General features: G+C 35.9%; 1 protein-coding gene and 1 pseudogene across 11 annotated transcripts in view; one reads left to right on the top strand and one right to left on the bottom strand.

The window, feature by feature from the left end:
- RABGAP1L (RAB GTPase activating protein 1 like) overlaps window positions 1-12,643 on the bottom strand; it is a 646,375-nt gene that overhangs the window by 24,497 nt on the left and 609,235 nt on the right. For 10 of the 11 annotated variants that reach the window (XM_063104460.1, XM_063104464.1, XM_063104465.1 and 7 more), the window contains one exon: window positions 5,854-5,946. In XM_063104460.1, the coding sequence (XP_062960530.1) occupies window positions 5,854-5,946 (93 nt within the window). Of the gene's footprint in view, window positions 1-5,357; window positions 5,666-5,853; window positions 5,947-12,643 lie in introns of those variants that run through there. The other variant, XM_063104467.1, reaches the window with a different exon arrangement.
- Window positions 3,812-4,039, top strand: LOC134385273 (U2 spliceosomal RNA; annotated as a pseudogene).

Here is a 12,643-nt window from a genome sequence, read left to right as displayed (position 1 = left end):
CCATGACATCCAATTTCTTTCTGATGGGAATTTTTAAAATTTCAAATGTCAAACTAAAAACAAAATCTTGTCAGTAATAACTGACATTTGGCAAACCAGACTGCATTTCCTTCAGCATTTACAAAGCAATCTTAGATTATACTCTAGCACAGGGTCGGCAAACTTTTAACGTAAACAGCCAGATAGTAAATATTTTAGGCTTTGCAGGCCCCACGGTCTATGCTGAAATTACTCAACTCTGCCACTGTTGTGCAAAAGCAGCCATAGACAATAAGTAAATAAACAGGGGTGGCTGTGTTCCAGTAAAACTATTTCCAAAAACTGGCAGTGAGCCAGATTTGGTCCATAGGCCACAGTTTGCAGATTCTTGCTCTACTCTAGCACACAAATCAAATTTTAAATAAGAAAATGGGTTACAGATGATGTAGAAACATATTAGTGTCATATAATCTTTTCAGTAATCTTTTAACAGGAAACACAACTTTCTAAAAAATAAAGAAAAAATTTGGAAAATTAATTCTCAAGATCATCAGTAAGCATACTTAGAAATTCTTAATGTACTTAACACTTACTCCTCCCCCAAGTGCTAAGTATAACTGAATCAGCAGACCAACATCATCAGAAAACACCTGCTCCTTTTTAGCTATATTGCTTGAGAAGCTTCAAAAGGGCTTAGGCTTCTGTTCTTCACCACCCTACAACATGAATTCATTGGGTTATCCAAGCTCGAAAGGAGTCAAGGAGTTGGTCATCCAAGCTCGAGTATCATTAAGTTATCACAGGCAGACAGAAACCATCCTCTTGTCTATTACCATTCATTAGAAGCACATTATTTCATTACATAATATTTCTAAAAACCAACAATGGTCTCTGTGACATGGAAACGTAATAAAATGTAAGCTTATTTTCATTGGTAGAAAAACATTTTCCAAAGATAGATTCACTTATCGTGACCTCCTTGAGTAAGGAAGGGCCCACCCAAATATGGTGGGGAGTAAAAAATGCCACTCCCCTTTTTTTGCAGGTAAGAAATTTAGCATAATTAAAACTTCCTCATTTTTCAAGTTAAAAAAATGTGATAAATGCTCTAAATCATTTCATTAGGTATGTAAGAATGGCAGATAATACAAGTACAATTAAACTTTACTTCAAATATTTTGTTTGTATCATTTCTACTATGTATAATTAACTTAATTTAAAATTACATGTAGGGACAATTGTTCTATAACAATTAGTATGTACAAAAAAACTGTAGGTGGGAAAGGGGGACATGGAGGGGGTTAGTGAGAAATTGGTTAAGGGTCACAAAGATTGATTACGTTTTGTAAACATGAGTATACTAGTTATCCTGATTTGATCACCACAAATTGTGCACAGGTATTGATATTCAAATCTGTACTCCACAAGTATGTATAAACAATTGTTTCAATAAAAAAACTCAAAAAAATTAATAATAATTTAAAAACTGTAAATTTAGAGGAATCATTTTCTTTCTGTTTGAATTACATTTTGATAAAAAAAAAAAAAACTTACTATATCTAACCTCAAGAAAAATGTTAAACATTCTAAATTTAACTTTACTGAACACAGATAAAATACTTCAGTTAGAAATTATGTATTTACTACACTATCTGTGTCCCAAACCCAAGGAAGTTTAAGCATTCCAGATTCTTTCTAGGGTTTTCTCATCCGGAACAGATAACCTTCATTATGCTTTGAGAGAGTCACTGAATTAATTAATTAGCGGTGTTTTTTAAGGCTTAACCCACATTTGGGCAAGTAGCTCTTTAATTAAACAAGAAAAGCATATCATTCTCTAAAGGTAGATGAAGGCTGCAGTTGTATAAAAAGTACTGTCAATTGATTACAGCACTAGAAAACTAACTTTCTCCACAATGGAAACAATTCATCTTCTTAAGATAGAAAATATTTTAATTTCTGAAACTGGTAACTGCTTATTAGGGGCCTGGTTACTAATTTTAAAAATATACTAAAACAGCTACACATGTCCATTAAACTGTGTTTTCTGGGAACCTGTACAAAAATGAAAATGTACTTGATGTATTTCTACAGCCAAATCTTTATCAGACATTTCGCCTCATTTGAAATAAATAAATTTACAAACCAAAATATCAGATAAAGAATATTACACAAATTTGGCCAGGTCCAAGTTAAGAAGGACAATAAAAAAGGTTTAGAATAAATATTCTTTATTCTTCTTCCAATAAAATTTCCATCTCTTGGAATCTAGTCATGAAGATAAACAGAAGGAGCACTAATGCTGTAAAATGGTCATTATGATGCTCACTGAATTTCAAGCACAAAATTGAAAGACCAGGTAGCGTAGGCAGCGTGTATGTGCGTGTATCACCTATTTATGTATGTATATGTCTCTGTGTGTGTATACATGTACAACATATATTCTACCTGGAAGTTAATGGGCATCACTAAAAATGAATGTACCTTCCACATGTGTTGGCCTTTTACCTATAAATATGTGTATATATAAAATCAATAGTCATTAGTTAGATCCAATTTTGACAGACAGGACTCCCTCCTGCAAGTATGGCTTCTATACAGGTACCTCTGGTGTGACCTGGGTTTCCTGAAAGAGATTGTGGGCTACATGCCAATCCTCTTGGAACATTCCATTTGGTTGCTTGAATTTTTTTTTTTAGATATAATTCACATACCATAAAATTCATACTGTCAAAATGTACAATTCAGTAGTTTTAGTATACTCATAAAGTTGTGCAACCATCACCACTACCTAATTCCAGAACATTTCATCATGCTTAGAATTTTTAAATTTTAATTTATACCAACACTATTTCTTCCCTTTCTTTGTGGTTGAGATTTAAGTGTTGGATACAGGTAAGCACGGTGATATAATCCAAGAATGTAGATATCTGCATATGTCATAAAAATAGACACAAAACACATGTTGAGACAGATACAGCAAGAAGTGTGACTGCTGAGAGCCACCTCTACCTTGTTGGATCTTTAATCCTGCCTCTGGCTTCCCTGCAATGGTCCTTTTATGTACGCTACCATGTCAAAGAGAAATAGCATCAAACTGAAATACGTTAGAATATTTTATTGTATGACACTTCTGGACTTTTAGTTCCCACAATCTTCCTAACTCCCTTGCCGTACAGCCAGCAGGTAGACATGTCATTTTAAGCAGAATAGATTCTAATGGTTGAGGAGGGGTTGTTACTGAATTGCTACAAGTGCTCACTCAGTGCCCTCAAAGATCTTCCCAAATTATTCTTACGAGTTTACATTAACTGATTCTCAGTTCAAGATCTATCAATTATAAAGTGCTCATTCCTAGAACATAGATCTTATCTTAACAGGATTAAATTTAGAAGATGCTAAAAGTTATTTTCTAAGACACTCTGCTACTTTAATTATAATTAGCTTCTTCAATTAGATATTGATCATCTGAAAGATCAAATCTGCTGATGGTTGGAAACTATATTATCAATTGCCACCTTGAAAATTATAACTTGGGGACTATGCCTTTGACTTTGCTAAGTGTATCACCAGGACAAATGCCTAGACATTATTAAAAGGGCACAGAGATATTAGTTAGATAGTATATTGACAAGCTATTACAATAATCCAAAAGAAATAGGTATAGAGGGGATCTGATATGTGCAAATAAGAGGCCACAACACCCAAACTTAAAAGTAATATCTGCATCCAAAACAAAAAAGAAGTTTAATTCTACATTGGTCCCTCAATAAAAACTATACACATTGGTAATCTACATGTTACAAATACTTTTTAAAAAATTAACACACACATCGCTTCTCGGCCTTTTGGCTAAGATCAAGTGTAGTAAAAAATTAACACACATCTTACTATTTATTTATAGATCCCTGCTTTGACAAAAAATGACTTAAAACACAATAATGAGTTCAGTCCCAGCCTGATTTTATTTATTTTATTTTGGCAGCTGGCCAGTACAGGGATCGAACCCTGGACCTTGGTGTTATCAGCACCACACTCTAACCGATTGAGCTAACCAGCCAGCCCCGCAAGCTTACTTAAATGTACAAGTGTGGTCTTTCATTTCCCTCTCTTTTATTTTAAAGCATTCTTCACAGATTTTATTCATGATGATGGTGGCAATAAGAAAATTAGAAAATGATACAAGAGGTAGAAGGGTTTCATTTTGGGTCCTTAATAAAATTTTAGGATTACTACCCAAATTTTTCTAAAGTAGCATGCTATATGACCTACATTAAAATTGGTTTTACTCGGGGGACAGTGGTGATAGGAATTAGCTTCCAACCTTACCTATGAGCACCTTATGTTTTAACAGTTATCTACCATAGCAGTATATGGGATTTTATTATCAGTTCTTGAGCCAGTTCTATAAACAAAGGAAGAAACATACTGATGTTAGCTTATTGGGTAGCAATACTAGGGAGAAGTATGAGAAAGATCAGTGAGGGACTGGAGTGGCAGACCATATAAGGTGATGTTATTCTAGGAATACTTAGGTAACTCACAGTCAGAGGCTTCATAAAACTAATAGCAACCATTCATTGAACACCAACTATGTGTTGAGTACTTAACATACAACCTCCTTCACCCTCACAACAATCCATCAAGGAATCGTGTACACTACCCGTTTTATCGATGAGGAAGAGGTTTAATAACTAGTCCAAGATGCTGAACAGTGGCTTGGGGATTAAAATCCCCACTTTGGATTCCAAATCCTGAGCTCTTTTTTTCAGAGAGTTAGGATTAAACTTAGGTCTGACTACAAAATCCACATACTCCTTCTACCATGCTCCTCTGTACACATCCCTTCTGCTCAATTCAGCAACAGAGACAAGGTGTGCTGTGTGATTGTGCTGCCCATGTCCAGCTCTCTGACCACACAAAGGCAAATCTAGTTCCAAAAGTGGAAGTCATCTCATTGTGGGTGATTCAGCTAATAATGCCACCACAGTACTTTTCTTGGCAGGACATTTCAGCACTGGTGCTCAGTGCCAAAAATACAATATTCTCTTATCTTAGTGTACTGATGTGGAGAGGGAGGGAACTATTATGCATCTGTATGAGTCTGAAGAATTAAAACATGTTGAGGAGAAAGACAATAATATTTCACTTAGAAAAAACAAGCTGGAACTCAGTATTTCCTAACATTGCATCCTGGGAACAGTGTTGCTAATTATCATTGAAGATTTATCTTTGTGAATGGCCCAATTTTTTAAAAATACCACAGTTAACTAAGACATTAAATGGAAATCATTTTGATTCTTTAACTGCATGCTGTAGTTGAATGTCACAGTTATTCATAAATTTGTCTGTGGAAATAAATGTTGCAACAAACACCATTACTGTGCTCAATATACCTTTGTGGTTTTTATTTTTCCTTCCGAGTGAGTTTGTATTTTTAACATTTGCTACAGACAGAGGTAAGTTTGAAACATCCTTGTGCCAGTCTTGGAACAGTTCACCTTCTACAGGTCTTTGTGGATGTGCCCATGCACAGCTAAAACAGGACTTTGCCATTTTCCTTTTTTCCTCATTTTTGAAAGTAGAAAGCCACTTTCTCTCTTTCCTTTTCCCTCTCTTTCTCTCAGCTTCTTATGAAGATTCCCAGTATAAATGCAACAGCTGGAGTTACCTACAAATATACAAACTGAAAGAAAAGAAATATTATGGTTGGCTACTTGGGAGTCTCCTGAAATGAAAACATACCTGGGCAGTTTAGCATGACCAGACAGCATCTAAGTCAATCAAGGAGGAACAGAGGAAATTGAACTCGAACAAGTGTTGCTTTAGGGTAAAAAAGGTACTTTGCTCTGACAGGTGCAGTGTCCCCCATACCTTGTATCTATCCATTGGGTCTTCCTGCTGCAGTTGGCTCTCTCGCATTGTCTGATATTCTTTCTCATATTTCTTCAGCTTCTTTGTTGGTACCTGCAGGGATTAGAGGAAAAGCATGTTAGACAAGAACATCACTTAGGAAAAAAATTTTCTGATGTGTTTCCCAATTAAGTTTCTGGCATTCTAAGAGAGAATGTATAATTCACAGGGGGAAAAGCTAGCTTCTAGAGCAGGGTTTAGTAAACTTTTCCTGTAAAGGTCCAGATAACGTGTATTTTAGGCTTTGCGGGCCATACAGTCTAGGTTGCAACCACTGAACTCTGTTATTGCAAAAAAGTTGCCAAGGGTGATACATAAATGAGTGAGCATGGCCGTGTACCAACAAAACTTCACTTACTAAAACAGGCAATAGTTTCTCCATCTCTGATTTACAATATTGCTGATGTCATAACTTTTTCTTGTTAATGTATTTATTAGTGTTATTAATTTTAACTATCTTTCTTTAAGCACAATTTAGTCACAGCCTATGTTGAAAATAAAGGTTATTTTATAGAAATAAAAAACTGAAGAAATACTTTTAGATGGAATTAATATATCCAAAAGAGATTCTAAAGCTCAACACCGAAAACCCAAAGAAATATAGATCATTTTTCTGTATGAGATAATAGAAAATCATCTAAACAACTTATCCATTTCTTGCCAAAATTATGTCAGCCTCAAAAAACAGTAGTTTATTCTTTTCTGAAAAAAGACTAGAATCTTACAGAATCTTAGAATTCTAAAAATAAACAAATAAGCAAAGCACAGTATAAAGATCATAGAATTTGGCACTAGACAGATCAAGGTGTGAACGCCCACTACTTGCTTATCAAATGTGTGACCCCTCAGCAGATAGGTATTTAACCTCTCTCAGCTTCAGCTTCTTCACCTGTAAAACGGCAGGTAAACAAATTTCTTCCTCATCATGATAGTCAGGAGAATCAAATGATATAACATAGGTAAAGAATCTAAAACAATGCTTGGTTCATGGAAATTTTTTTAATTGCTTTTTTAAAAAGTATTCAATCAAAATAATGTATTATAACCTATTCTGTTCCATATGACATGTTAAGTCTATTTTTAATCTTTCCTTGGACAGTCAAAATTATATAACTCCTTTAAACATCAATATCTTTCCTTAATATTTAGGTCCTACAGTAAGTGACTTGAAATGAAGAAAAACAGCTTTAAAAAAAAAAAAAAGATTATAAACGTGCTATTTTGCTGACTTCTTAAGGCTGGGTGGAAGCAAGGATGAGATGTTAGTGTCCTCAGTCTCCACTGCGATACCTAGCAAAGTATTTGGTCTATACTGTGCCCTCCACAGATTGTCTCTGTAGAGTTCAAATGACGGTATTTAGGAAACATGTATATGTGTGGGAGATAAAGCAAAAGAGAATGGAAAGCACCCAGCATGAATATAAAATTATCTTACAGTTTTCTGGGATGAGGACAGTTTCAATTCTCAGGAATCTGGCCAGAGAATTTGTTAAATAAAAAACTACGACACCAGGTGTCATTCCCATCTTATTCTAATCACTTCGTTCTTCCCATCTAGGAGTGCTGTGAAGTACTACAATTATCTGCTTCTGACCACAATGGGGAAGTTTCACAAACTCAGTCCAAGACCCGACAGACAGTGTAAATCATTTGACAACCACATTATGAGAATATTCATCAGGCTGATGGGAGAGTGTCTCCCCAAATAAGAGGTGAGGACATTTTCCAGGGTGTAACTGAATTACAAAGCCACTGTTGAATAATGTAATGAGAAACACTAATCCTTTATTACTCCATCTCCAGAGACCTTCAGCAGTACACTGTGACCAACTAGAGAGCAATAGAAAGAAAAGCACCACCTGCCAACGGTGCAGTCTCACAGATCATTAGATAAACAAGGGAAATACATAATGATCATGTGCTAACAAAACAACATTTTTCTTGACTTTGATAACAGTCTCAATTTCCTTTAGTTTTCTTTATATGCATTAATAATAGACTCAGAAAACGAAAAATAGACTCACAAGATGAAGTGGCAAATCACTAGCACTGAAATAGTCCTTCAGCTAAGGAAAAAAGGAAAGAAGTCTCAGGGTTTTAAGCAGCGACAAGGTGTTTCAAATGTATCCCTAGGAACAGGGGCAAAGCGGAGCAGCTAAAGGTGTTGTGAGGAGAGGAATTACTCCAGAAACCATTTACCCAACAGATTGGAAGTATTTCAATATTTTTGCAACTGGAATACCATGCCACTGGGTACCAGGCTGAATATCAGCTCTGTGTTGAAGTATTTTCTACATGGCTCTAAAATGGATCTATTCACCAGTGACTGAATTGCATATTGCAAGTTTGTTCCTAGAGAATTCTTCTAAAACCATATTTTAAAAATCCAGACTATTACTGAGATTTTTTTTACATATAAAAGTGTCCTTTTAAAAGTCAATCTTGCTACTTATGTTAAGAGGCTCATTTCAAAGTGAAATTTTTTTTAAAAAATGCATTAAATACACTTAATAAGCTAATCCTTTTCCATCTGGCTGAGATTCTAGGATGTTTGGCTTCATCTTGTTCAGGGAAACAGAGCAGGTTCCCAGAACAATATGTTGCTAGGAAACCTTCCAAGCTTATTTATCTTGTGCTGTGGGGTAATATTGAGCATCCACCTGTGACTGGCACAATATGAAAGGGGGGAAAGGGTGGAGGAGAAAGAGACAGGAGGGCTGATATGAAACTCTTGTTATTTATGAGGTAATCAAAGAAAACAGAGAGACTTTCAGTCTTTAAAATTATATTTCAGGACAAAATTGATTTTATTTTAGGGAAAAGAATATCGAAGCTTGAAATTTTCCTTACTGGAGAAAGGAATAAAAAACCTCTTTGGTATGTAGTTTTAATTAAAAGAACAAAAAGTCATTACAAATTATTAGAATTGAAACAGCCTTTTATCTCAGGAGCAGCAGAGGTATTTCTTCCCTTAAGTTAAATCAATTTAATGTAAGTGTGCACTTGAAGAACATGTTGAGAATCACTCACCAATCCTTTTAAATGTCTACCTAATTTTGGGGTCCTGTTCCATCAACTGTCCACTCTCTGCCTTTCCAGCACTTCCTATTTGGCTAAGATCAGGAAATGCCCTCAAAGAATCTGCTGTTTGATGGGTTCTACTGAAAATGAGCACTCACCACTTCCAAATGGTATTTATTAAAAACAAGCAACCAAACAAATAGAAAAAGAAGAAAGATATCCAACACTGGCAAGACGACCCCTAATGACTATGACAGCAATCATTTAAATAATCAGCCCGGCTTGACATTTTGGACTAGACAACTACAGTTAGGGAAGGCAGCACTTAAGATATAAAGTTTTCACCTTTTGAATCATTTATGATGTTGAGAGATATTTTGCACTATGCTTGGCCTTGACATTTGAATTTATAACATAAGTATTCATTTACACAGAATTAGTAAATTGGAGCTCGAGGGTCCTTTGGAGGCTGCCTGTCTGGTGCAATCCCTTTCTTTAGGATGAGGAAACGGAACAAAAGTGACTAGAATCCAGGATGGAGCAAGCTGGCTACAGCAGAGAAGTCTGGAGTCTGGGTGGGCCTATGGCCTCTCTGGCCTGTACTCTACTCCTTCCTGGAACTGGGCCATCTTTCAGGTGAGGTGTTTCCTAAACTTTAGTCATCTGAATACCACTTTCATAGTTTTACTATATCCATACACATCCTACTTACCATTTTTTCTTAAAGTAACTAGAAACAATTGTGGTAAACAGATTCTGTATTCTAATCCCCAGAACCTGGGAATAACGTTACCTTACATGGCAAAAAAGATTTTGCAGATGTGATTAAGGTTAAGGGCCTTGAGATGGGAAGATTATTTTAGATTATCTGAGTGGTCCCTGTGAAATCATATGAGTCATTAAAAGAGGAGAACCTTTCTGGACTTCAAAGGCAGATGTGACTACAGCAAATGGGTCAAAGAAATGTTGCTCGCTTTGAAGAGGGAGGCAAAGGGCCATGAATAAGGCAGTGTGGTCAGCCTCTAGAAGTTAGAAGAGGTGAGGAAATGGATTCTCCCCAAGAACCTCCAGAAAAAGGAACGCAGTCCTGCCAGTACCTTCATTTTAGCTCAGTGAGAGCCATATCAGACTTCTAACCTACAGAACTGTAAAATAATCAATTTATGTTCTTTTAAGCCACTAAATCTGTAGTTGTTTGTTATGGTAACAATAGGAAACTAAAACAACACATTATAAGTAATAACTACTATTAACTGAGCTACTAAATGTTTACAGACAAAACTCAGTTGAAAGTCTTAACACTTTTGCTAAAAGCAAAATAAAAACTCCCCTGCCCTTTATTTTACAACCAACTGCAAATTATGTCAATATAAAATAAACTGTAAACTGTTAAGCCATATGTTGTAAATACTATAATACCAAATTAGACAGCAATAAGCAAAAGATAAAAATAACTCCCCGCCAGCCAATGTGTAGATGCACTTGCTCACGTCCTCTTTCCCTCATAGCACTAATGGCAACTGGTTGTGGTGTTTATTAAGTTGTACCCAGTTCTTGCTAAGGATCTGTGCAATGTCCACTGATATTTTCCATTATGTTTTATTGTATTCCATTTTTTAAATGTCTGTTCTCACCAGCGGTTTGAAGGACACTGCACTAAATCAAATGGGCTTTTTCATCTATTCTCCTGATGATAATACTCAGAGGGTTATAATTCTAAATCACTGCGGAAGCCTTATTAGCTCTAGTCCTTGTCACCAATACCCTCACCTGCATCCACCTGTTATCAGGAAATACAAAGAAAAGAGCCTAATAAGTTTAAGGCAAAGGAGATGGTAGGGGGATGGTGAGGGAGTATTAAACAGTGACCTTCAGTAACCGGAAAGGAGAAAGCACGGTGATCACTCATTTGCTTTACTCTTTCTCCGTGTGAATCATGCTGGTCTCAGTCGGAGATATGGCAGGGGCAGAGCGCAGAAGAATATACTCAGCTTTCTTCATTCCCCCGTCCTCTCTCTCTCTTCTTCTTACTTAAAATGTATGTTTCTTATTTTTATATATGACTCTTATAGATTAAATATATATTAATTTTGCTGTATATCAGTTAATTTTAGATGAACTCGCCTTAATAATCTTTATCTCACTCACTAATCATACCTACCAGGGTTATCACCCTATTCTGTATATTTACTTTCATTATCTTATTTTGAATACTTACTAATATTTGAATTTCACATGCATTATTTCTTTTTTTGGCAACTGGCCGGTAAAGGGTTCTAAACCCTTGACCTTGGTGTTATCAGAACCATGCTCTGAGTGAGCTAACCAGCCAGACTCAAGTGCATTATTTCTAATAAAACATACTTTTTCTTTTACACATGTGATTTGGTTAGGTTTCCTTATTATCAAATATGATCTTTGTACATTTAGGAACTCAAGTGCTTTTCAACACCACGTTCTAATGGTGTTAAACTTTCTATAGTAATTAACTCTTAACTAACAAATTTGGAACACAACTACTATATTAACTTACAGAAAACTTACACACAGAAAAGAAAAATGACACAACATAGAAAAATACACGTGGAGATTTTTCAACGTGGTCTATGCTCTGCAATGAATATGGCATGATCTTTAGCATACACTGATTTTATGGAACATTATATCAATTCTGTGAAAAGTTAGTTTTTTCATTTAAGTAAAGAAAAGAACCTAGGAACTACCAGTGTTTCTCAAGGTAAGGTACTATTGGCATTTTGGGTCGAATGATGTTTGATTGTGTAGACGCTACTTCCATTTCTCAGCCCTCGGCATACCTGGTCCTATTTATCATTTCACCTATAAAATGTCAGTAGTGCCCTCCTGTCATTGTGACAGTTCCAAACCAGGAGTGGATATTGGGGACTGGGAGATTCAAGAGGCAGATGCTTGAGAAGACATGGGATTCTTACTGAAAACCACTGAACTGAATTGTCGATAAAGACAAAGGGAGAAGCCTGGACCAGCATGCAAGGTTTCCAGCACTGCCCTGATGTATTTTGATGTCTACTCCCTTCTGCTCTATTTTTGATCAGCAGTAATTGGCATTAGGTAAGGAATTCTTTCATGTCAAAAAAAATTCCTAACAGTTTTAAAGCGATAACGTAGAAAAATCTATATTTGATCCTCCCAACAACTCTGTGAGGCATTATTTGGATTTTATAAATAAGGAAACTGAAGAGAGGTAACTTGCCTAAGTTTACATTCAGCCAGTAAATAGAGTCAGAAATGGAATCCAGACAGTCAGCCTCCAGAGCCTGTCGTCTTTAACTACTTAGCTCTACTGCCTGGGACCAGATGATTAAAGCAAAGTTACTCAAGAAGCTGACAGTCTAGACACTGCCAAATCTGTGTCTACTTACCATATAGTTTCATCAGTGCAATAACAGGTGTTCATAAAAGGAACAAAGGTGATCAAGAAGAAATTTGTGGGGCAGTAAGGGGAGGGCAGGGGGGGAGGAACGCCTCAGTGAGGAGGATTTTCATCATGACTGGTTTATGCAAGCTTCTTTGCCCAGTTAAAAAATACAGCCTTTCCCCTGAGCCCAGTTTCAACATTGGGCCAGTTACTTGTAAGAGCTGTTATTCAGGACTTGAATCTACTACTCTATTTCAGAAATGAAAGATACAAAAATATTTACTAATGGATACAAATGCTGGTAAAATAAATCACTGCTTTAAAAAAAAAAAA

Source organism: Cynocephalus volans, chromosome 8 (genome assembly GCF_027409185.1).
Source record: "Cynocephalus volans isolate mCynVol1 chromosome 8, mCynVol1.pri, whole genome shotgun sequence".
Taxonomy (NCBI): domain Eukaryota; kingdom Metazoa; phylum Chordata; class Mammalia; order Dermoptera; family Cynocephalidae; genus Cynocephalus; species Cynocephalus volans.
This window is presented reverse-complemented; position numbering and strand designations above follow the sequence as displayed.